Source organism: Miniopterus natalensis, chromosome X (assembly GCF_054644295.1).
Source record: "Miniopterus natalensis isolate mMinNat1 chromosome X, mMinNat1.hap1, whole genome shotgun sequence".
NCBI lineage: Eukaryota > Metazoa > Chordata > Mammalia > Chiroptera > Miniopteridae > Miniopterus > Miniopterus natalensis.
In genome coordinates this window covers 106,297,385-106,322,709 of record NC_142103.1, presented here as the reverse complement: position 1 = coordinate 106,322,709, position 25,325 = coordinate 106,297,385, and the positions used below count along the sequence as shown (strand labels likewise).

General features: G+C 52.5%; 2 protein-coding genes across 2 annotated transcripts; one reads left to right on the top strand and one right to left on the bottom strand.

The window, feature by feature from the left end:
- Nucleotides 1-634: 634 nt before the first annotated feature.
- On the top strand, nucleotides 635-16,027 carry IL3RA (interleukin 3 receptor subunit alpha). Its single transcript, XM_016221707.2, has 12 exons — nucleotides 635-705; nucleotides 2,418-2,516; nucleotides 5,668-5,786; nucleotides 6,781-6,904; nucleotides 7,809-7,941; nucleotides 8,250-8,425; nucleotides 8,866-8,981; nucleotides 10,509-10,535; nucleotides 12,304-12,415; nucleotides 14,615-14,720; nucleotides 15,457-15,538; nucleotides 15,850-16,027. Exons 2-12 carry the CDS (start codon nucleotides 2,435-2,437, stop codon nucleotides 15,922-15,924), a joined length of 1,152 nt encoding a protein of 383 aa, XP_016077193.2. The 5' UTR covers nucleotides 635-705; nucleotides 2,418-2,434; the 3' UTR covers nucleotides 15,925-16,027.
- Nucleotides 16,028-17,667: 1,640 nt separating this feature from the next.
- SLC25A6 (solute carrier family 25 member 6) lies at nucleotides 17,668-20,976 on the bottom strand. The gene is made up of 4 exons (XM_087813648.1): nucleotides 20,776-20,976; nucleotides 19,716-20,202; nucleotides 18,698-18,838; nucleotides 17,668-18,225 (listed from the first exon to the last, which is right to left on the bottom strand). Exons 1-4 carry the CDS (start codon nucleotides 20,884-20,886, stop codon nucleotides 18,068-18,070), a joined length of 897 nt encoding a protein of 298 aa, XP_087669774.1. The 5' UTR covers nucleotides 20,887-20,976; the 3' UTR covers nucleotides 17,668-18,067.
- Nucleotides 20,977-25,325: the final 4,349 nt, after the last annotated feature.

Here is a 25,325-nt window from a genome sequence, read left to right as displayed (position 1 = left end):
AGAAGGACCGTGGCGGGGGGGACGTGGCCAGAGTGGGGTGCTGAGCCAGAGGAAAAGCAGATTATACCTGGAAAGGAAGCTGGGGGCAGCTGGGTGGATGCTCCGGGGAGGCCTGGGTTTGACCCCTGGGTTTGAGGCCTGGTTTGGGCAGCCATGGAATCGGAGACGCAGGGTCACCGCCCTGGCCAATGGGACCTCGAAGGAAACCGTGCAGATGCCCTTTGGCCACGCCATTCGTGGTGCCTGCCCGGCTCAATCCCCACGGCAGGAAGTTGCTCAAGTCCCTTTGAACGGAGAGCGAAACTTAGAATTACAACCGACGGGAACAAGGGGAGGCGAAGAAAGGGACGCGGCCAGTCGGTGGTTCTGGAAAAGGCTTGATTTCAGGGAAAGCGCGCACGTCTGTCCAGTCCGCTTACCCACAGATTCTGAGACGGGGCGGGACAGCAGGGCTCCCTGACCCGCCGGGTCACCTGCCACCTGGACCCTCATTGGGCCTGGTGGCCAGGGGCGGGGCACCACCCAGACTCTATAAAAAGCTGAACTGGGAAAAAACAAGCTTTGGTTTCTCTTCGATTCTTGCAGCTTGGGAAACAGAAGACAGAAGTGAGGGGACCAGAGGGGGGACCCCCCCGATCCCAGGGCACCTGGACTGGAGCCAGGAGGGGCTCCTTGACTCACAGGGGACTGGACTCTACCTGCCAGGTAAGATGCAGGTGTCAGGTGGGGTGATGGGGAGAAGGCTGGGCGCTCGGCCGCTGTCCTCGGCACCCCACAAGGGCCGCCCCGCGGGGACACTGGCGTGGGAACGGGACTCGGTCCATGGGGAGGTGTCGTCTGTGGGCCACGCACCCCGAATTCAAAGCCAGGGGTCAAAATAATAATCGTTACAGGGATTATATGCTCGGTGTGTGGCATTCAGAGAGTATATGATGAAAGTGGATTTGGGGGCAGGTTTTTAATTTTTTATTTATGAATATTTTAGTACACAACTGAGGATGGCTTTTTATTAATTTTTTTTTTTTTTGAGAGCGAGAGAGAGAGAAGCATCAATTGGCTGCCTCCCATAGGCACCTTTACCGGGGACTGAACCTGCAACCTGGGTAGGTGCCCTGACCGGGAATGGAACTGGCAACCTTTTGGTTCATGGGGTGACACTCCAACCAACGGAGCCACCCGCCAGCGACGATTTTTTAACGAAACCATGTGGAGGCAGAGGCAGAGGTGGGAGGGGTGCGGCCACCAGCCCTGGGACCCCTGGAGCCCCTGAAGCTGGAAGGGGCAGAAGGACCCTCCCCTGGAGCCTCCAGAGGGAGCTCGGCCCTGGGACCCCTGGACCTCAACATCTTTGGAAACAGGGTCTTTGGGGATGTGATGAAGGGAAGGGTTTGAGATGAGGTCGTCCTGGGTCGGGGGGCCCTACATCCAAGGACAGGGTCCTTATAAGAGACACAAAAGGAGGCGCAGACAGAGAGGAGAAGCCGTGACCCAGTGGGCCCGGGAGGCTGCCACCTGGGTGAAGGTCGAGAGGGATTTATGGGGACCTGGGGAAAAGCCCTGGCTGGGGTGTTGGGACAGCACGGGGCCTAGTTACAGTAACTCGGTCTAGTCAGGAAATTTGTTCTGCCTTGATTTCGTATGATTAATTGAACTTCCTTCCACGGCTTTATTATCACAGGGTTTCCTGGTGCTTTTCCTGGAGCGTGCTTTCCGGGTGTCAGGATGGGGCAAGAGCCTAGAGGAAGCTCAAACCCCAGGGAGGGAGCTCTTGGAAGACAGGCCTGTGCACACGGATAGATACACACGAGTGCACAGACATGCACATGTGCACACACGCATATACACCAGTGCACACACCTGTGTATACACACGCACATGTGTGCACACAGGCAGGTGCATACATACATGCACACGAGACATGCATATACACATATGTACAGGCATGCACACACCTGCATACACGCGTGTGTGCATAGGCAGGCACCTAAACATGCGCACATGCATGCACACACGAACACGCATGCACACATGCATGCAGTGTGCGCACACCTGTATCTACACACGTATGCACTCGAATGTGCACGCATGTGTATAAGCATGCCTGCATGCAGACTGTGCACATAGGCAGGCATGTGCACACATATACACACACACACATGCACCCATGTACACAAAGGCACATATATACACAGAGATGAACAGACACGCAGACACACATGTACACGCATACATACAAACATGCACACATGAGTGTACACACAGGCACACACACACACACACACTCACCTCCAGGCCCTTTCCTCCTGCAACGAGCTACCTGCTCTCCCAGCACGAGGTTCCCTGAGCTCTGAACCCTCCTGGCCTCCCTCTCCCGTCCTTGAAGCCACAGCCCCTGGGTATCTCTCTTTCCTCCGCAGGTACCACCCTCCCTCCCATGGGCACTGCCCTTGCCATGGTCTTGCTTTGGCTGCCGGTGCTCCTGACGCCCATCTCCTGTCTGCTGCAAAGGGACCAAGGTAGGCGCACCCCCTAGGCTGTGCAGGTGTCTTGTTTTGGGCGAAACCGTTGGTATTGAGATTACGATAGGGTCACATGCAATTATAAGAGATAACAGAGGGCTTCTGCGCACCCTCCACCCCATACCCCCAGTGGGACCTTCCCAGGACTAGTGCAAACCACAGCCAGGACATGGAGCTGGGGGCAGCCAAGGTGACAGAGCCTAGGATTGACCCCTTACCCTCGTGACCTCCCTCCCTTCCTGGGAAGGGAAATGACCGTGGAAAAACCAGCGTGATGGGTTGAGTTTTGTCCCAACTCAGTTCATACGCTGCAGTTGCAGCCTCCAGGAAAGTGAATGGGTTGTATTTGCAGGCAATTGGGGAAAAACATATCCTCGGGTGAGAATTAATAAAACAAAAAATCGGGGGGACGGGGCGGGATTTGGAGACATGCGTGCCCTCGGAAGCCACGTGATGACGGGGGTGAGATTGGGGTAATGCGCCCAGAAACCAAAGACCGCCAAGAATTTGGGGCGTCCCTGGGAAGCTCGAAGTGAAGGCAGCAACCCAGTGATTTTTAGAGAGAGTAGAAGGGAAAGAGAGAGAGAAACATTGATGGGAGAGAGTCACATGGATCGGTTGCCTCTTTCACGCATCCCAACCGGGGCGGGGAATCAAACCCGCAACCCAAGTACATGCCCTTGACCAGAATCGAACCCGAGGCCCTTCAGTCTGCCGGCTGATGTTCTAACTACTGAGCCAAACCCACCAGGGTGGCAGCTTTGTTTTCAAGGGGCTCCATTTATATATAAATATAAATATAAATATAAATATAAATATAAATATAAATATAAATATAAATATAAATATAAATATATCCATATATATATTTTTTTTTTTTTTTTTTTTTCTTAACAGTTAGGGGAATAACTTTGTAGTCCCAGCATCTCAGAATAAAGGAGGTATTTTTAAAACCTGAAAGTCCCATCCCCATCTGCTCTGGGCGATTGCATCAGCCAGGATGCTGTGAGCTGAGGTTACGGCCACAATATTTCCTAACCCTTCACACATGGGTTCCTTCCTCAAAGGGGAGTGGACGGCCGGTGTTTTGTGCTCTGGTGGGGAGGGTGTGACATCTCTTGGGGGTGCCGTTTTTATTTTATTTTTTTATTTTATTATTTTATTTTATTATTTTTGGGGATGCTCTTTTTTCAGCTCTGACTGCTACCCAAAAATACCCCAGAGTGGGGGGGGGGGGTAAAAAAATGAAACATTTATTTCTCGCAGTTCTAGAGGCTGCAAGTCCCAGATCAGAGTGGCCTGTGGTTCATCCCTGGTGAGACCCCAGTTTCTGCCTCCTGGCTGGGTCCTTACTTGGGCAGAGGTGAGCAGGGCTCGCTTTGTCTCAGAAGGGCACTAATCCCATCGTGGGGACCCCACCCTCACGTCCTCAGTGAACCCTGATCGCTTTTCCAAGCCCTCAGCTCCTGACGCCGTCCCACGGGAGCCAGGGATTCCACATACGTATCTGGGGGACACGCACACGTTCAGTTCATAACAATCATCCCAGAGCCTTCACCCCATCCCGCCTGCCGAGGCCCTGTTTCCAGATAAAGGCTCATGCCCACGTTCAGGGAATTCACCCGATGGCCGGGAACCTTCACGGTGGCTCTTCACGTCCTGGGAGGAGTTTGCAGGATCCACGCAGAGCTGTCAGCACCACACGTGGATTCGGTGCCACGTCACTGACGAGAGCTTGGTCATGGGGCTGCAACCGGGGGCAAGACAGGGCCTGGAGATGCAGGACGTCTGTCCGGGAGGGAGCTTCCTCCAGTCCTCAGACCCCCCCTAACCTGCAGGTCCTAGAATTATCGGGGCTCCTCTCTGGGTTCCGAGCTTTGAGGCAGTTGCCACATCTGTGGTCACTCCAGGCCCGTGGGTATTCTAGGATCACTGACCACAGGCAGGAAATTAGTTGCTTTCTAAGAGAAACTTCCTAAAGCTGAAAGGGAACAGCCAAGACGCTCTACAAGCTTAAGCATTTCCCTCTAAAGTCCCTTAAAACTCCAATCTTGGTGAAATTGCCTCCGAGGGGATGGAAAAGTTGAAAACAGATGCCTCGATTTAAGGAGATGTGGTTAGTCATTCACTGCCGAGTATGAATTAGCACCAGGATTGTCATAGGTTTCTTTTGTCAGGGTAAGAAAGTCTGCTGTTATTCCAAGTTTGCTGAGTTTTGCACCCAAAACGGGTGTTAAAGTTTTTTTTTTTAAATCCCAAATGGGGGTTAATGTTTTTCTGCTTCAGAAAACTCAGTTTGCTGAGTGTTTTAATCCCAATTGGGTGTGGAATTTTTAAAAAATATATGTTTTTATTGATTTCAGAGAGAGGAAGGGAGAGAGAGAAACACCGATGATGAGAGTTATTGATCGGCTGCCTCTTACAGGCCCCCGACTGGGGATCCAGCCCAAAACCCAGGCATGTGCGCTGACCGGCAATCGAACCGTGACCTCCTGGACCATAGGTTTATGCTCAACTGCTGAGCCACACCAGCTGAGCATGAGATGATCCTTGATGTTTGCGAGTCCATTGCTTCGTGTTATCAGCAGGGCCTGGACCAGAACGGTCACCTGTTTGATAACAGGTGTTGACAAAAAAAATTATTCATTTCTGTAGATCCTTTTAAATGTTGAAAATGAACTGTATGTTTATAGACGCCGACTTTATCATGATTCAAAGTGTGTGTAAGCATTTTGGGGGGACACCCTATATATAGTCTACTACAATTTGCAAGCCTTTCTGAAAGCATGCTCCGTGTAGCACACTGGGAGACAGATATTTATGCCTGGATTTGGTGGTATCAGTTCTCAGTGAAAATAAACTACTAGGAGATACCTGGTTATAAAATATCAGTTTCATGTACATGGGGATGGTAGAAGCGATCTGCTCTTGTGAATTTTCCCCCCATCATTGGCAGGGTGAGCTCATGAGATTAATAAGGTGCTATTGATTCATGAAGACTGCCCACTCCGGCGGATCACTCACTTATCTGGGTAGAACTCGACTCCCCCACGATATCGGATAATTCAGTGGGAGACAGAAGTTCCCACCGAGATGCCGGTTTAACCGTCTGGGTAAGTCTCCTAACTGTAACCTATAAACATTTCAGATCCAAACCCACCGATTAAGAACTTGAGGATGGATCCAAGAACTAAGAGCTTGACCTGGGACATCCACGGGAATGTTTCGGCCATAGAGTGCTGCATAAATTCAAGGTCCAACACAAAGGTAAACCGCTTTCCGTGGGCTTAGCACCCTGCACCGGAGGGGTGGTCGGTTCGATTCCCGGTCAGGGCACACGCCCGGGTTGTGGGCTCGATCCCCAGTAGCAAATTCCAATGCCACTTTTTAAAAATACGTTTTTATTGATATTTGAGAGAGAGAGGAAAGGAGAGGGAGAGAGAAACATTGATGAGAGAGAGAAACATTGATGAGAGAGTGAAACATTGATCGGCTGCCTCTTGCTCGCCCCCTACTGGGGATAGAGCCTGCAATCTGGGCATGTGCCCCGACCGGGAATCAAACCAGTGACCTCCTCGTTCATGGGTCTGTGCTCAACCCCTGAGCCACTCCAGTCAGGCAGAAGTAAATATTTTTATACCTGAAGTCTTTGAAAAAATATCTGTATTTGACTTTGATGCTTGATTGATAGTTTGGCTGGGTATAGAATTCTACCAAAGGAAATTTCCTTCCTCCCCCCCCAAAAAAATTTCAAGGCCTTGCTTTATTGTAATCTATGTACCAAAGTTAATGTTGAGACATTCAATGCTATTGGGATTCTTCACTTTTTTGAATATGAAAATGTTTCTTTTGTCTCTAGAAACTTTTTTAAAGATATTTTTTCCCTCACCAAGGATATGCTTTTTAAAAAAATTGATTTTAGAGACACATGGATCATACATGTCTCCCCCTCTCCAGGCCTTCACCTCACAAGTGTCTGTGTCCATGGGTTATGCAAATATTCCTATACATTCTTTCATTAATGTCTCCCACCCACCCTGCTACCCCCCCTTCCCTCTCAGCTCCCTCAGCCTGCTCCATGCTTCTATGTCTCTGGATCTATTTTGTTTGTCAGTCTATTTTGTTCTTTAGGTTCCACGTATAAGTGAGGTCATGGGATACTTGTCTTTCTCTAGAACTACAGTTTTTATTAAAAATCTAAATATCACCAGTATCACTCTAAGCCTGTTCTGTAAACGATACTTTCCTATATCTGTCTTAGGCCAAAAAAAATCGTTTTTGCAAGTTTTATGTGCTTCCCAAGTGCAAAGCATCCAACTACACTGTTAAAGTCACTACAATTGACGGTGAGACATTTTCCACGTGGATCCAGTATCCCAAGCAAGGTGAGGGCAAATTGCTCTTTCTTTCTTTCTTTCTTTCTTTCTTTCTTTCTTTCTTTCTTTCTTTCTTTCTTTCTTTCTTTCTTTCTTTCTTTCTTCCTTCCTTCCTTCCTTCCTTCCTTCCTTCCTTCCTTCCTTCCTTCCTCCTTCTTTCTTTCTTTCTTTCTTTCTTTCTTTCTTTCTTTCTTTCTTTCTTTCTTTCTTTCTTTCTTTCTACTTCTTTTTTTTTTTTTTGCTTCTTACTTGCTTTCAATCATGGGCAGTCTTCTGAATATCAAAAATCATTACTTTTAGCCCAGCCGGCATGGCTCAGTGGTTGAGCGTCGACCCATGAACCATGAGGTCACCTGTTCGATTCTTGGTCAGGGCACATGCCCAGGTTGCCGGGTCCATCCCCAGTAGGGGGCTTGCAGGAGGCAGCCCGTCCATGACTCTCTCATCATGGAAGTTTCTATCTCTCCCTCTTTCTCTCTAAAAATCCCTAGAAACATATATTTTTTTAAATCATTACTTTTCGCTTGGATGAATCTCCAGGGTTGTAGCTTCAAGAGAAAGAGAGAGAGAAACATCGATGTTATAGAGACGCATGGATCTAACCTGTAACCCAGGTACATGCCCTTGACCTGGACTTGAACCCATGACCCTTTGGTGCACAGGCCGAGGCTCTAACCACTGAGCCACAGCCAGCCAGGGTGGAAGTGGCCTGTCTCTTGAGCGTATATATATTAACATCCCGGATGATAGTTCTGCAAGGTGTTGCCTCACTCAGGGGGGAACCTGCTTAACGTCTACGCAAAATGTCTCTGTTATCATTTCTTACAATTGCTTGGGAATTCACAGGGATCTAGAAATCATCGCGTGACCCTACACAAGGACTTGTTTTTGGTTATTTTCTTTGCAAGCCCAGAAGGGAACCCTGAGGCAGCCCCCCAGAACCTGGATTGCCAAGTTCACGACAAGGACTTCCTGACGTGCAGTTGGGCGGTGGGCAAGGAGGCCCCCAGCGACGTCCAGTATTACTTCTACTTGGAAAACGTGAAGTAGGTGCAGTCTTGGGCGTGGCTGGGGTGTCCTGGGCATGGGAGGCACTGGGTCATTTTTTTTTTAAATATGTTTCTATTGATTTTAGAGAGAGAGGAAGGAAAAGGGAGCGAGAGAGAGAAACATCATTGATGAGAGAGTCATGGATCAGCTGCCTCTTGCTCGCCCCCTACTGGGGGTCGAGGTTACAACCCCGGGCATGTGCCCTGACTGGGAATTGAACCGGTGACCTCTTGGCTCGTGGGAATGATGCTTAACCCTCTGAGCCACACCAGCCCAATTCTTAATCACGCCCAATTTTCTGCAGTACCAACCAGAAGTGGGAGTGTTCAGATTACACAGCGAATGAGCTGGGGCAACACATCCAGTGTCAGTTTGATGACGTCTCTCAGTTTTCCGAAGGCCAGTACCGTTTCCTGGCGAGGGGCACCAGCGAGTCCACAGTGCCCTGCTCTGAATTAATCACGTTTTTACCGGATATCGGTGAGTAAGGGCCCAGGATGCTTCTGGAAGGGAGGGAGAGGGGGGGAGAGAGAAATAGGGATGTGAGAGAGACACATCGGTTGATTGCCTCCCACGTGTGCCCCGACTGGGGGTGGGGAGCCAAACCTGCAACCCAAGTACTGTGCCCTTCACTGGGAATCAATCCACCCTTCGGTGTGCAGGTGGACACTCTAACCACTGGGCCACACCACCCAGGGCTCAACACACTTTTATCATGTGTCTCTCTCTCTCTCTCTCCATTCATATCCCACCAACCCCCCACTTTCCGTAGCCCCTTCAAGGAATATTTTCTCTCTCCCGCCCTCCACCCCGAATTTGTGGGATGCCCATTTCAAAGCGTCTCTGGGGAAACTATTTTTATTTCTTTTACTGATCAGTGTTTTTTGGGGCTTTGTTGGTGTCTTTTTCCTCTCTACTAGAGAAATTAATTGCACCCAAGATAACAGTGAGCTGCAATCAGTCTCTTGCTTTCATGAAATGGAACATGTCGAGCCACTTCCACAAAAATTTCGACTACAAACTTGAAATACAGCAGGTAAACCCTCACCCCAGCAGGATCCTCTTGTGAGCCTCCGTCGTCTGGGGCTTTGGGTTGGATAAAACACGTCCCACAAAATATAGGAACCATAAAAGAATTTAGCTTTTGTGTGTGGGAAGCAACTAATCAATGTGTCTCCCTCACATTGATGTTTCTTTTTTTCTCTCTCCCCCTCCTTCCCTCCTTTCCACTCCTTCTAAAAAAATCAATGGAAAAAATATTCTCGACAGTATCCCACACTCAGTTACTTACTTGTATTTATTTATGATTTATTATTTCCACCCAATTATGGATTAGGTCACACTCAGTTTTTCTGTAAACCTACAAGTGCTTCAAGAAAATTAAAGTCTGTGGACTTAGATGGCCAAGTATTTTTGAGCTAATTGTCATTTTACACTAAATTATTAACTTTCATCTACTCATTATGTTTATTTATTGACTCATGTATAATTTATTCTCAACTGCTGCTTAACCTCAATTTCTCTGCTAACGCAAAACTGCTAAAAAAAAAAAATCAGGTCAATTAATGTTTAAAAAGGCCAAGTATTTTTCAGGTAATTGGTAATTTATACCCAATTGTTTACTTATATTCATTATTTGTGTTTTACATTTATTTATTATTGATACTCAATACTGAGTATATGCAATGTTTCTGCAAACCTAAAACTACTTTTAAAAAAGGCTATTGTTTTTATTTTCAAAAGAAAGACCAGTATTTTTTAGTTAATCAATACTTTATGCTCAATTATCTTTTCATACCTGTTTTTTTATTTATTATATTTATTATTATACTTCATTAGTGATCACTTTATAATCAATTATCTGTATATATATATATACTTTTAAAGAGCAGCAATTGGAAACTATACCCACTGCATTGTTTTATGTTTTATTTTTTATTTTTCATTTTTAAAATATGTTTTTATTGATTTCAGAAAGAGAAAGGGAGAGGGAGGAAGAGAGAGAGAGAGAAATATCAATGATCAGAGAGTCATTGATCTGCTGCCTCCTGCACGCCCCCTACTGGGGATCAAGACCCCAACCGGGGCATATGCCCTGACCAGGAATCGAACCAGCGACATTGGTTCATAGGCTGATGCTCAACCACAGAGCAACACCAGCCAGGCTATTTATCATTTCTATGTATTGATTTTACATATGATAATTATCATCCATTACTCATCATTTTATACTCAATTACCTACATATTCCATCTATGTATCAGTTTACATGCGATACTATGTATCCTCCACGGCTGATCCTTTTATACCCAATTACCTACATATTCCATCTATGTATCAGTTTACATACGATACTATGTATCCTCCACAACTGATCCTTTTATACCCAATTACCTACATATTCCAACTATGTATCAGTTTACATACGATACTATGTATCCTATCCTCCAACACCCATCGTTTCATACCCAGTGTTTCCCTAAACACACACCTGTTCAAATGAGTGGGAGCTCTTGCAGAGGGCAGGTGCGGGCACCCATGGCTGTCTGCTTGTGTCTTGCAGCGCTCCGATCCTCCCTTCATCCAGATGGTGAGTGACCCTGCCTTGCTGCCCGGGGCATCTCCAGGTGCAAGTCGGTTATTTTCACCACTCTCTCCCACGTGGGGCACCCACCCTCACAGCAGCGTCCATGTGGAGGAAAGAGGAACCCAGGTCCCTGAGATGAAGCTCGCAGCTGTTGCTGTTTGCCCACAGAGGTCACCCCCACACACACACCCCGAAATTCTTTAGCCTGGGCCAGGCACTGAACTTGGTGGAAAAGTCACCAAACTGTGAGCTCTAACCAGCAAATGCATGTTTCCACACAGGTGGTCCATGCATTTCACAAGCATCCATTAACTTTGGCCTCTCTCTCTGTCTTCTTTCTCCCCTATTCTCTCTGTCTTCATCTCCCCGAGGCTTCTCCTCTGTGTCTGTGTCTCCTCTTCTGTCTCTTACAAGGACCCTGTCCTTGGATGTAGGGCCACCCTGACCCTCATCTCAGATCTTTCCCTTAATCCCATCTGCAAAGACCCTGTTTCCAAATAAGGTCCTGTTCATAAATTCCAATAGGCAAATCTTTCTTGGGGGGGCAGCATTCCACCCGGCAGGGCCCCCTGCACCACACCCTGCAATGGCACCACTGCTCTTGGACTCGGGGAGGTAGCCAAGGATTGTTTCCCTCCCAGGGACTATAAAGAACATTTAGCTTTGAGACTGGAAAGGGGCTCCATGGGTTCCCCCTGAGCACAGGTATCTCCCCAGTGTCCTGGCAGGGACTAGTCAGGTTCTCTCCAGAGACCTTAGTTTCCTAGAGCAGCCTTAGCAAATACCTCAAACCGGGTGTCTTAAAACAACCAAAATTCATTGTCTCCCAGTCCTGGAGACCAGACATCTAAGATGAAGGTGTCTGCAGGGCTGGTTCCTTCAGGATGCTGCAGGGAAGGACCTTTTCCAGGTCTCTCTGTCTCCCCCAGCTTCTGGGGATTTCTTGGCTTGCAGTCACATCAATCCAATACCCAAGGGGCACCGCCCTGTGTGACTGTCTGTGTCCTAATTTCCCTTTTCTTTAAGGATTAGGGGCCCCTCTGCCCCAGCCAAGCTCCTCTTTTGTTTTAGTTTTTTTTTTTCTATTTTACTTTACTTTTTAAAATATGTTTTTATTCATTTTTTTTAGAGAGAGAGGAAGAGAGAGAGATAGAAACATCAATGATGAGAGTCATTGATTGGCTGCTTCCTGCACGCCCCCTACTGGGGATGGAGCCCACAACCTGGGCATGTGCCCTGACCGGAAATCAAACCCTGACCTTCTGGTTCATAGGTTGATACTCAACCATTGAGCCACCCTGGCCGGGCTTTGTTATTTTATTTTTTAATTTATCTTCATTGTTGACAGTATTACAGATGTCCCCCTTATTCCCCCATTGACCCCTCCACCCTGCTCCTGGCCCTCCCCAGGCCTTCCCCACATTACTGTCTGTGTTGATGAGTTATACATAAATGCATATAAGTTCTTTGGTTAATTTCTTCTCACCTCCCCTTTCCTCTGAGATTACTCAGTCTGTTCCATGCTTCTATGTCTCTGGATCTTTTTTGTTCGTCAGTTTACTTTATTCATTAGATTCCAGCCCAGCTCCTCTTAACCCATCAAATTGGCACGGCTGCTATCTCCAAACAAGGTCACCTTTGCAGGCCCTGGGAGAGGGGATTCCCACAAAAGAATTTGGGGAGGGCTTCCTCCACCCATGGCAGGGCTCCTGTGCTGCCCTCTCTGCTGATGGGAGTGGCCTTGTCTTCTTTTTGTTCCTCGAATCGATAGGCCCCGTTGAAAAACTCCTTCATGCTGACCAACCCTGGGACCTTCACAGTGAGAATCAGAGCCCTGACTATATTAAAATCACCTGGACAGTGGAGCACCCCCCAGCGTTTTGGTGAGCGGGGCGCCCTTTCTCTCTCCCTCCTGGGCGCTGACCTTCCTCAAGAAAGCTTGGAGCTCCCGGCTTGAAACCTCCTGGGATGTCTGCCCCCAAAGGAGAGGGGTGTCACTCCACCACCTTCTGCATCCCCAAAGAGGGCTCTGAGGACAACAGGGGATCTTGCTCCTTTAACTCACCCGATGGGAAGGCAGAGTGCAGAGATGTTCCCACTAAGAGACATCAGGGCAATGGAATAACACAGCTGTTACAAGCAATGGGGTCCTATTTCGCTATCCAAAGTCACTCTGGGTACGGCTCCAGGAAGTGCCTAATTAGAAAGATTCCTTCAGGATGAGAGCTGTGGTTTCTCCCTGAGCTGTTCTGAAACCAGCCCTGCCCTCCACCACTACTCCCCAGACTCCAGGAATGTCCAGTTCCGCAGATGGCACATCAGGAAATTCCACCCCCCATCATCAACTGATTAGTCCAGGCCCACCCACAGTATGTAGAGCAATCTGCTTTACCCATCCTCTACTGATTCCACTATTAATCTCATCTATTTTAATTATTTTATTTTATTTTTTGTTAACCCTCATGAGAGGATATTTTTTTCCATATATTTTTTTAGAGAGAGTGGAAGGGAGGGAGAAAGGGAAGGGAAGAGAGAGAGAAACATTGATGTAGGAGAGACACATTGATTGGTTGCCTCCCACATGCACCTCGACCGGGGCAGATGATTGAACCTGCAGCCCTTGACAGGGAATTGAACCAGTGACCCTCCAGTGCATGGGCCTGCACTCTAACCACTGAGCCACACAAGCAAGGGCTTAATCTCATCTTTAAAAAATACCTTCCCAGTGACATCTAGACGTTGTTTGACCAAAGACCTATGTACCGTGACCCAGCCCAGTTGGCACATAACATTCGCAATCATAAGCCCCGAGTTAGTTCGCTAGGGCTGTCAGGACAAAGTCCCATAGACTGGAACGTTTGAAAAAACAGACGTTTGTGGTCTCACAGTTCCAGAGGCTGGGTCTCCGAGATCAAGGTGTCGTTAGATTTGGGGACTGTGGGGACTTGGGGCTGTGGGGACAATAGGTTCCAGGCCCCTCTGCAGCTTCTGGGGGGCTCCTGGCCTTTTAAGCCACACCTGGGTTACCTGTAACCTGTGTGACTCTCAGTCCTAGTCCTTTCCTGGAGGTATTCTATCGCTGGGGATCCCTGCAAGCTTGGTTTGCAGATCCCAAACTCCCATCTATTCCTTACAGAGGGACATTACTGAGATATCCAAAGATGCAGGTCTGAGAGCCTTCTCCAGGTAGATCAGCACAGCCTGGGAGTGCTGGGCCAGGGGTGGGTAGAGACACAGGTCCCCTTTGCCTTCTCTCCGCCCTCCCTTTGGGGCCTGCTTCCAGATTCCTGGCTTTGGCTCTGGTCTCACCCATGAGTTACAGATACCGTCAGACCAGGGTGCGTTTTATCAGGCTCCATGGACACCTGGGTGAGGCTCCTGCTGCCCCTGAGCCCGAGCTTTGGCCTCTGGCCCTTCTGGGCTGCTTTCCCTTGCTGGACTCAGTTTCCCTCCAGGTTCCCCTGTCTCTGGCCGCTGGGCTCTGCCGTCCTCTGCCCAAGCCGTTGCACAGGACCGCCTGTCCGCTAGGGGGCGAGGAGGTCGCCGTTGTCCAAAGTCTCAGTTACCAAGATAAATATCTTTTAATGCTGTCTTTAAAATTAAAATAAAAATTAATGAGAAAAACCCATGATGGACATAATATAAAATTCAAGGATTGAGGGAGGGGGCGCAGGAGGTGGTAGTTCCCCTGCAGCGCATACTCACCTGCCCTAGGCCACCCCAGGGCGCGGCCCCTCCCCCTGGGAGTGGCTGACTCTTCCACAGGCTGGCTGACGCCCCAGAGGCACGTGCTGAGTCTTTGAAAATCTTGGCGCTGCCAGGGGTCCCTGAGTGCACGCGATGCGTGTAGTCGTAGCTCCAAGTGTCCCTTGCAGATGGGGGCATCGGGATACCTTCGAGGGCCGCGCCCAGTTGGAAGGATTCCTGTGGGTCCCGGCGCACAGGTGGCCGTTGTTCCAACTGAATGAGCCCCCCCAAACCCCGCCCCGGGGCCCTGGGGAAATGCCCACGGCTGCGTGACACCGCCCTCCCTGACCCCGCCAGGGCCGGCCCGACGCCTCCCCTCTGCCTCCCTCCCCTAGTGTGTGACTACGAGGAGAACGCGTTCCTCCAGATCTGGCTGACCTCGTCGCTGATCGCGTTGGCCACGCTGGTCACCGTGGGGACGGCCCTTCTCTTATGCAAAAGGTGAGTGGCGCGGGTCTGTTTTCTGGAGCGCGAGGCTCAATGCGCTCCCGCGCGCGCCTGGAGGCCTTGGTTGCCTGGGCGCGCGCCCCCGTGGTCCCCAGCGCAGCATCCTCGGAGCCCCTTCCCTCCCCAGACCCTGCAGTTGGAGACTGCAGCCAGGCTCACTCGCATGTCCCCTTATATCCCCAGTTTTGCTCCCCAGCCCCCAGTATCCTTCAGGACATGGCTCAGGGACCTTTCCCCTACCCCTCGGGGAGCAGGCCAGGGACAGCGTTACTATGGCCTGTTCCTTGTGATCACAGCTCCCGTGGCTGGGTCCCTTCCATTTGGCTGATGCTCAGCCTAGTTAGGGGAGCCCTGCAAAAACTTCCCCACTCCCCCCCGCCCCCAGCTTGCTCTGGCTTCATCCTCCCCCCCCCCCCCCCCCCCCCCCCCCCCCCCCCCCCCCCCCGTCTCCCAGCCACCCTGAGAAGGGGCCAGGTTTTAGGAGTGGACTGGCCACAGCTCCAGGTAGGGGACAATCGGCTTCCTGCAGAAGCTGTTGGGAGGGGACCATGGCAACCTTGGTCTTTATAAAGATGCAGGTATCAGCTCCTCTGGGGCTAGGACTACGATTACTCATTCTTGGGGGGCGGGAACAGAGACTTCGGAGGCCTGACTCCCCCCAGGGTCCCTGTGTCGCCTGGATGGAAATGAACGCTGGTGCTGGATTGGGGCTCAGGTGAATCTCTCTCAGGTACTCGGTGCTGAAGATGCTGTTCCCTCCCATCCCTCATGTGAAGGACCCCACAGGTGACAACTTTCAGGATGAGAAGATGGTATGTCCGGGCTTCTACAGTGGATGAATCTGGGGAGGTGGCCACAGCCCCGTGCAGAGAGTGGGGTGCAGATCTGATGGCCCCGGTGAGTGGTGGCCACGGGAGGAGTGGGCTCCCGGCCTATGACCACGGAGAGGTCGCCATGAGGGGACCTGCCAGGCTGGCAGACCCAGGAGCCCATGACCCCTGCCCCTTGCGCTCTGGCTGGGGCAAGTTCTGGATGGGCCAGGCCCCGGGGGCTGTCGAGGGTGCATTTACTGCCCTCCAGGGGGGCCTGTGACCCACCTGGAGTTCCCTCTCTCACCCAGCAGATGGCCTGGGAGGACTGCAAACCCACCCAACAGGAGTGTCCCGTAGCTGAGGTGCAGCTCTTGAGGGAAACGTGACCCTGGACCCGGCTCTCCGCATGGGCCAAGCGCCTACACAGCCTGGTGGCCTCAGGATGAGGGGGCGGGAAACCCAAATGCAGTTTTCACCAGAGCTACCACCAGAAAGAAACGAAATAAAGTGCTTTTCAACCCACTCACTGGGCCCCTGCAGTTGGCGTCCACCCCTCACCCCTTCCAGTCCTCAAGCCGCCCACTGTGGATTTCTGGTGTCTAATTGTATTATGTGTTGTTTTTAAAAAAATGTCTATTGATTTCTGAGAGGGAGAGGGAGATAGAAATATCAATTGATCGGCTGCCTCCTGCACGCCCCCTGCTGGGGATTGAGCCCATAACCTGGGCATGTGCCCTAACCAGAACCAGTCTATTAGGTGCTTCTGGATGCATTGCCATTCATAAGCCCCTTGCATTCTTTACATAACAAAGGGGCTCACACAGTGGCACAGTTACCTGCGGGACCCCAGGGGAATGCGTTTGAGCAGCAGATAATGTGTCCAGAGGGGGAAGCAGGGGACCCATGGACACCCCACTGCCGCAAGGGTTGCTCCCAACATAAAGCCCTCCCTGGGGAGACACCGGACACCCACCTGTGAACCCACGAAAAAGGGTATTGATGTCCACACACCTGCCCACAGGAGCCTGGATCTGGGACAAGCAGGTAGGGCTCCCAGGACACAGTGCCCGAGGCATTTACCTGGAAGGTGACCTCTAATGTTTAACCTTGTTTACTGGCATGCCTCCCATTACCAGTGTGTCAGGGGCAGAAATTATCCAACATTCCAATGCCAACTGCTGTTGGCTGTGACACCCCCTTCCCCCATGCAGGAAACAAGAACACACAATTTGCAGAATGTCCCTGGGAGCCAAGGGCAGATCTGATCTGAGTTTGGTGAGCTGCTAATTAAGCAAGGCCTGGGCGACCTAACTGGTCCGTTCTCAGCCCGGTGAGTATGAACAGGGCTGGAACTAGGTCCCAATGCAGAACCCACGTGTTGGCACAACTCCAGGGACAGACAGCTGGGGAGCAAGTCCCTGGTTACTCTGCTGCTAAGGCAGGGCTAAGGGGCTCAGGAGCTGGTCCCTCTGCTGAGGAGGCAGGAGCCACATAGGTGTGAGGGCTGCCCTGCCCTGTAGCCTGCAGGTGGCAGCTGACCTTCGGTAAAGCTGGCTGGAAAATGTCACCTCTAATCTGACCACCTCACTGTGGGTGAATTGAGGTCCTGGAACCTCAGGCTCTGCCCTCCTAGGCCAGGACTCTGGACACCCCAGCACAGCAGGCTCGGGTCCACTGGGCTACAACCCCATTCCCAAGGAGACAAGCCCAGAGGTCAGAATCCCACCTCCAGCCAGGTCCAGGCTAGGCCAGTTTATGGTGACACACCTGTACTCCATTTGTAAGGGGTTCTGCTGGAGAGCCAAGGCAGGTGTAGGCAGGGCATGTACCAGGGATGTCACTCCTGGGCTCCTTGGAGGGAAAACTGAGGCTACATGGTTACCGCAGGAAAGATGGGGGGGGACAGACCTAGGGTTTGTGGGAGGGGATTTCAGGTGAGAAAGGCCTCTTTCCTGAAAGGTTTCTGAGCAGGGGCCCTCAGTGGCCGCAGGGGTCTCCCACATTTATCTGCTCCTCCTCAGCACCCAAGGGCAGCCAGGGGCCTGCTACGAGGCAGATGTGGCCCCTTCTGGACCCCTTGTGCCTGGCCCCCCGCTCCTCGGGGCCATCAGATCAAACTGAAACCAGCAGTCTGTGTCTGGATTTAATTGTTTGCAGAATGCCCGACATAAAACGATATTGCAAAAACTCAGCTGTGCAGGGGGGGACAGTGCAGAAGCACAAAGGGGCAGCATGGTTTTCTTTAAATAAACGCTATGCACAGCCCGGGCCTGCAAGGCGGGCGGAGCGGCCCTGCCCGAGGTCCCGGCAGGACGTCGGGGTTCCCTCCCCCTAATTGTGGGATGCGTGGAATCAGGGTGCCAGTGGTCATGATCACAACGGGCCCGTTCTGGAGCCCTGCCTGGCGCTCTACAGGTGATCTGGTCAGGCGAGGGTGTTGGAATCGCTGGAAGGTCAGTGGTCCGTAACCGCGAGGCGCCCGGAGCGGCCCTCCTGGTCCCGGGTGTGGGGTCTGGGCGGGGAATGCGCCTAGATAACCTTCTTTAGCTCGTCATAGAGGACCAGCACGAAGGCACCGCCCATGCCCCTGAGGACATTGGACCAGGCGCCCTTGAAGAATGCCTTGCCGCCCTCCTCTTTGAAGATCTTCCGCCAGCAGTCCACCGTCCCTGTGTACATGATGTCGGCTGTGGGCAGACGGGAGCGGAAGTCAGGAGGGTCACCAGGAAAGGGCACAAGGCCAATCAAGGGTCTCCTACTCTGAAACCCCCGGATACCACCATCTGGGCAGCTTGGAGTTCGGACCATGGGGAGAAGTGAGGTCCTGGACCCTGAGTGCCCGGGCTAACAGGCCCTGTCAGGCCTGTTTTGGGGGGTGTGATCAAACAGAGAACTAGAGAGCCAGCCCAGTTACTCCTACCCCCAGGGCCTGTGGCCACCCCAGAAAGGAGGTCAGAAGAGGGCAGGGACAGCATCCCAGACAGGGAAAGGGAGAACCAGTGACGGGGCTACCCCCACAAAGCCAGGGACAAAACGTCAACCAAACCTCTCTGGGGAGCGCCCTGATGACTCCAGACCTCTTAGGCTGACTGGGGTGCACGCGGGCTTTCTCTCCCCACATCCTCCAGAAGAGCCAGACCCAGAACAGAGACACGGTACCTCCTTTGCGCCCTGACTGCATCATCATCCGCCTCCTCACTGTGTCGAAGGGGTAGGAGACCACGCCTGCCACCGCGGTCACTGACTGTGCGATCATCCAGCTTACCACGATGTGAGTGTTCTTGGGGTCAGGGAGCATGCCTGTGGGGTCACAGCACTGTCAGGCCCCAGCACCCCACATGGCCGCCCAAGATCAGAGCTATATCATTCCTCCTGCCCCCCACCTCCCCACACACACCCTGTGCCGTTCCCAGGACCAGGTGGTTTTTGAGAGATCAGGATAACATCAGCTACAGGAGCTGAGGTGAGGGAAGCAACCTGTAAGCTACAGGAGACAGTTGCAGAGGACAGCTTAGTGCTTGGGAGTGGCCTCTCCAGTCCAGGGGGTGGACGAGCCTTGGAAGTGGGCACATCACACATTCAAAGCTGTTTCCTTGCAGAGCTGCCAGCGGGAGCAGGCCGGGGCCCTGACCTTCAGGGACTAAACTGCATCCTTCCCAAATTCACAACGGAGCTCCAAACCCCAGGGCCTCAAAATGGGACTGTACTTGCAAACGGGGTCTTTATGGCTCTGACCCAATAGGACTGGTGTCCTTAGAAGAAGACATTAGGCCCTGGGCCGTTCTGCTCAATGGTTAGAGTATCAGCCCTTGGACTGAAGGTTCTTGGGTTTGATCCCCAGCCCCAGGTTGGGCACATGGGGCAGACAACCAATAGATGTGTCTCTCTCACGCGATGTTTCCCTCCCCCCACTCTCTCTAAAAATCAATAGAAAAAATATCCTCAGGTAAGGATTTAAAGAAAAACCAAAAAAAAAAGAATTAGGACAGACACACAAAGAGGAATGACCGTAAGAGGACACAGGGAGGAGACAACCATCTACAAGACAAGGCGAGAAGCCTCAGAAAGAATCAGCCCCTCCCACACCTGGGTCTCAGATTCCACCCTCTGGGACTGAAACCACAAGTCTTCTACCAAGCACCCTTGTCGCACCTGCCCTGGCAGAGAACACACCCACCTTTGGCTGTGTCATACACCCCAAAGTAGGCGGCCCGGTAGATGATGATGCCCTGCACAGAGACATTGAAGCCCTGGTACAGGCCACGGATGCCATCTGACTTGGAGATCTTCACCAGGCAGTCTCCAAGGCCCTTGAACTCCCTCTCAGCGCCAGATTTCCCCACGTCAGCTGCCAGACGGGTTCTGGCAAAATCCAGGGGGTAGACGAAGCAGAGGGAGGTGGCTCCCGCGGCGCCCCCGGAAGCCAGGTTGCCAGCAAAATACCTCCAGAACTGCGTGTGCTTGTCCACACCCCCCAGGAACACTTGCTTGTACTTGTCCTTGAAGGCGAAATTGAGGGCTTGCGTGGGGAAGTAGCGGATGACGTTGGCCATGTTGCCCCTCCAGAAGGAGAGCATGCCCTGCTCCTTGGGGATGCGCACGATGCAGTCCATGATGCCCTTGTACTGCTTGTCGGCTGCGATCTGCTTGCTGGCATGTTGCACCTGGAGAGTAGAGTTTTCAGGGGGTCACGCGAGGGTCTTCCCCAAATGACCAGCAATAACCCAACCGGAAGGTATCCTTAGAAAACTAACTCGTGCACGCGGCCGCTAAGCTGCCGTAACAGCTAACAACTTGACAGTCGCGGCAACAACGTTGCCAGAGCTCAGCCGGCAACAATGTCACAAAGTAGCGCACATCTGCAACAGTTTCACAACAGAGTGCACTTTGTTGCCGTTTAAAACCGCACAGGCGGCTACAAAAGGGTGGAAAGGATTCTAAGCACAACAAAAGGAACCAGCAGGGCCGCGCCCACCCATAGGGACCGGTCCCCGCAGCGGTCCGGACCCCCCGAAGGGCCCGGAGAACGCGTGCGCGCCGCGGCCCCGCCTCTGCGCATGCGCCCCCGCGCTCGGAACGCGCCCCCGGAAGTCTGCGGCAGGGACAAAGCGGTGTTGCCCCGCACTTCCGGCGCCCTCCCGTCCGCGGGACCCGGTGCACGCGGCCGGGGCTGGCCCGCTGCCCCCGACCCCGAACCCCCGCGGCCCGAGCCCGCGCATGCGCAGGCAGCTCCCCACCTGCAGCAGCAGCTTGACCCGCTCGATCGGGGCCACGGCCGTCTTGGAGATGGCGGCGGCGATGCCTCCGGCCAGGAAGTCCTTGGCGAAAGAGATGGCCTGTTCCGTCATGGTGGCGCAGCGTGGGGCGCGGGGGGCGCAGAGCGGAGTGGAGGCGCGGAGAGCCGGAGTGTGGGCGCCGCTGGCTCAGCGCTGCTGCCGCCGCCGCCGGGACCGAAAGGACGGAGAAGCCAGCGCGCAGCCGCTAAGGCGCCGACGCCCCGCCCCGCGCCCCCGCGCGCCGTTCCCATTGGCTGCGCCGCGCGCCGGTGCCCCGCCCCTCCCAGCGCTCTGGGCCCCTGAGGGTTTCCGGGAGTCGCGACGTGCCCCGCCCCGCTTCCTCACGCGCCGCTCCCATTGGCTGCGTCGCCTGCGTCTCCCCGCCGCGCCCCGGCGCCTTACGCGAGCCGGGCCCCGCCCATGCGCTCTGCGTACGGAGAGGGCTCGGAGGCCACCGTGACCTTGTGAAGGTCACGTTGAGCCGGGAACCGAGAGAAGCACGTGCGGAGCGGGGAGGCCGGGAGTCGCGCACATCCGAGCCGGGGCCCCTTCCAGCCTGGGGTCCCCGGAGAACCGTGCAATCGCGGGGCTCAGAGCCAGAGCCGCCCGACACGTGCTGTGCAAACCCCCGAGCCCAGGGCTCCCCGAGCCCCCCCACACCTGCCCCACGGCCCCGGTCTCCAGGGCACGCTCACCGCCTGCCCCGGAGACTGGCCTGTCCCATGTCCATCCCCGTGGCCTGCACGACCCCGCCCGGCCTTGAAAGGTTCCCGAGCCCTGACCCCGTGACCCCTGCGGCTCTGCACTGGGACTTGGGGGAAAGACTCGGGGGGAGGGGTTCAGGTGCCCCGCTTCACCCCACCTGGCTTCTTCCCTCAGTCCCTTACCTTCTCCTTCCCCCGCTGAAAGGGTCAGAAGGAGCCCTGCTGCCCACCCCGCTCACCTGCCCATTGACCTGCTCCCTCACCTGCTCATCTCCCGCCCCCGCCCCAAAAGCAGCCCGGGACCCACTAGTTTTGAAACTTTGTTTGAACGTCTTATTGAATGGTAACTAAGTGGCACACGAGTCGCCAGCTGTCCCCGGGTGAATTTGCAGACCGGGGTTTACATCAGCGCCAAGGTCAAGAACAGCTACTTAGTAGCGGCTCCCAAGCAAGGGTGTGTTTTTTTTTTTTCTTTCTTTCTTTCTTTTCTCTTTGTTCCTTCCCTCCCCCTTCCTCATTTCCTTCCTTTTTATGTTGTTAGTGTCCTCACTTAGCCCATAAAAACCGCAGACGCCCGACGGATGATAGATGGATGCTGATAAGCCCTGCACACCCAGGCCTCGGGGCTCCGAGTCCCCAGGGTCCCTGCAAAACCTGCGTGCGTCTGACTTGCGGTGAGAGGCAGGGTGGAGGCGGGGCCTGAGGCTGCGGGTTGCAGGAGCCGGTTCGGCTGCGGGACCAAGGTACTTGGAGGGTAGAGGGGCGGCCCTGGGAGCTCGGCCTTGGAGGTGCTCGCACATTCCTAAGGCTTCACCTGGCGTGGGGTGGGGAATGTGCCTTGGTGGGGGGGGGGGGGCAGCCCAAGAGCCTGCACCCACCCCTGCACCCACCGTGGGCTTCTGGGGTAGAGAACACAGGGAGGTCACGGCTTCTGGGCTGGGGTGGAATTTGCCCAGCAGGCTGAGTCTCCGCACTCTTGGATGGGAAAAGCATCCCTCTGCCTTTCATTTTTTCACTGGACCAGCCTGTCTGGGCCTGGGAGGGGGGGGAGCAGGGACAAGGAGGGACTCTGGGGACAGTGATCACTCCCCCAGGGGCCAGCAGGGGCCATCCAGAGGGAGCTGCTCATTCAGGATCAAGTTCCTCTCTCTGCGTGTCTGGTGGGGGGTTAACTTATGCATGATCCATCCAGTCCCCTTCCCCAGGCACCTGGATGGCCAGTGCCCGGGGCACCCCACCACCGTCAGCAGCAGGCTGCTGGCTGCTCTGAGCACCTGAGGGTCGCTGGACACCTCGGGCTGGCACCCAGCTGATGCTTTCTGGAAGGAAGGAAGGTACGTAGGTTGCCTTTTTCTTTCCTGGTAACTGGGTTCAGAACACAGAAATGCAGAAAGCGTTGCTTTGTGGGTTTTAGACACCCACCTGTTCATCCCTGGCAGGGGAGGTGCAGGAAGGGGAGACAGCCCCCCTTTGCCCTGCAGTGTCTCAGGCAGCCTCGCACACCAGACACCCAGAACATGTACTTGGGAAAGGAGGGCCCAGGTAGACTGAACACCTGGATCGGAAAGGGAGACAGTGCTGAGCCGGGGGGTGAGGGGAGCACCTCCTCCAAGGGGGTAATTCTAAGACCCCAGTGGGGAAAATGAGACCTGTCCCCCATTCCTCAGCGCTGTCCCAAGATGTGATTACACCTTGCACAGGGTCGTAGGTAAGCGGCTGCGAGGCCAGCAGGTGCTGCGGTGAAATCTGTATCCCCAGAGTATCAGAAAGATGGTCTGAAAAATGGATGCGCTCGTAAAAATTGGATGGAGGTGCTGGTTGGTGTGGCTCAGCCTGCACACCGAAGGGTTGCGGGTTCGATTCCCGGTCAAGGGCATGTACCTGGGTTGCAGGTTTGATTTCTGACCGCAGTTGGGGCACGTGTGGGAGGCAAGCAATCGGCATGTCTCTCACATCGGTGTTTCTCTCTCTCTCTCCCCCCTCCCTCCTTCCCTTCCTCCACTCTCTCTAAAAATCAATGGAAAAATATCCTTGCATGAGGCTTAACAAAAAATTAAATTAAATTTAAAAAGAGGGGAGGGCAAATTTAAAAAAACATCATGTCTCAGGTGACAGCTCAGAAGGACAAGGTGGGATGGGAGATAGGGGGCGGGGCAGGTGCTGGGAGCCAGACCCCGCCTTCAGGTCACCTGGTCTGGTGAGTGGTGAGGACCCTGCAAGGGACCGGGAAGGGCTGAGGCCATATTGACTCAGGTCATATCTTTATGGTCTGAAGTCCTAGCCTGTTCCCCACTCCCGCCCCCATGCGGCAGGTTTTACCCAGTGACGAATGCAGACAGTCCCCTGTGCACTGAGCACTCAGACACCTGCTGAATGAACCAATGACTGAATGGACTGCACCTGGGGGGGGGGGGGGTCAGGTCAGGCACCGGACTCCAACCTTGAAATTCCTGTTTGATCCCTAAAGAATTAAAACCCTTTAAAGACACACCCGTGTGCACCCACACTGGTATCCATTCTCTGACGCCCCGAAAAACTGTTTTTGTATAGTATTTGTAATATACAAAAAGACAGGTTGGTGAATCATATTTCCTCTCCTCACCATTTCCATTTCTTACTAAGACAAGTTCCAACACACAAGTGGTATCGGGAGGCCACGGAGCCTTCACCCAGCTCCCACAAATGTTACCGACTGTTACTCTCCAACCCGGAGCGTCTCCCATGGGTGGGTCTTAGGTTTAAGGGCACAGTTATCCATCCAAAATTATATATTTGTGGGTGTGTCTAATTATATATACAGGGTGTCCCCAAAAAATGTACACACACTTTAACAGCCGATAGCTCCATTTTGAAAATGAAACGTATTTTAATAAACATTGCCTTTATAATTATCCAAAGTGTGTATATACATTTTGGGGGGCACCCTATATAGTATATAAATCATATATGTATCTGGACCTTTATTCGTAAAACAATTTACAAACTATGTAAAATACATTCTTAAACAGAGTATTATGTTTCTGTAAATTATGTACCTAACAATCGGGTGATTTTAGCTCCGAAGCCTGCGACACCCACAGGTGGCCTCTCTGAAGGTGTCCCTCCCCACCTGACAGTCAGGATTTTTCCAAATAATAGCTTGTCTATCTGAATAGCACAGTCTGTCATACTTATTGCCTAACACACATAAGAATTTGTTATGAACTCACTTGCTTATTTTTTTTTTTTTTTTTTTTGGTAATCTACTTTACTTTCTATTCATTAAGAACAAGCTTCACCCCCGAGTCTGCCTTCACTGAATTTCAAATAAGAGAGTTGTTAAATTTTACACTGTGGAGATACATTTGGTGTTTTTCACGATCGAATCAGCCACATTGATGGTAATGTACAGAAGGGGCTTCACGCAGTGTTAGAGCTGGAAGGAGTCTTAGAAATCAGGTGATTCCACAAGCCTGCCTTTTGGTTTCGAATTATAAAACGAACTAGATTTGCTTGGTTAAAAAACCCAATTGGTATAGAAAACTGTAAGATCAAAGGTGAAAAACCTGGGTTCTCCTCACCCCACTATCCCTCACCCCCCCCTCTTTTTTTTGTTTTTTTGTTAATCCTCACAAGAATTTTTCTCCATTGATTTTTAGAGAAACAGAGACAGAGAGAGACATCGATTGGTTGCCTCCCACACTCACCCCGACCAGGGCCAGGGATCGAACCTGCAACTCAGGTACGTGCCCTTGACCAGGAATCGAATCTGAGATCCTTCTGTGCTCGGGCCCACGCTTCCCACCACTGAGCCACACCGGCCAGGGC

Bases quoted from the DNA above. Each gene is read 5' to 3' on its own strand.
- IL3RA (XM_016221707.2), top strand. From the start codon at position 2,435: ATGGGCACTGCCCTTGCCATGGTCTTGCTTTGGCTGCCGGTGCTCCTG. The intron at 10,536-12,303 runs GTGAGTGACCCT...TCGAATCGATAG, and splicing joins ATCCTCCCTTCATCCAGATG to GCCCCGTTGAAAAACTCCTT. The intron at 14,721-15,456 runs GTGAGTGGCGCG...AATCTCTCTCAG, and splicing joins GCCCTTCTCTTATGCAAAAG to GTACTCGGTGCTGAAGATGC.
- SLC25A6 (XM_087813648.1), bottom strand. From the start codon at position 20,886: ATGACGGAACAGGCCATCTCTTTCGCCAAGGACTTCCTGGCCGGAGGC. The intron at 20,203-20,775 runs GTGGGGAGCTGC...TCTACTCTCCAG, and splicing joins GGGTCAAGCTGCTGCTGCAG to GTGCAACATGCCAGCAAGCA. The intron at 18,226-18,697 runs GTACCGTGTCTC...GTCTGCCCACAG, and splicing joins GCAGTCAGGGCGCAAAGGAG to CCGACATCATGTACACAGGG.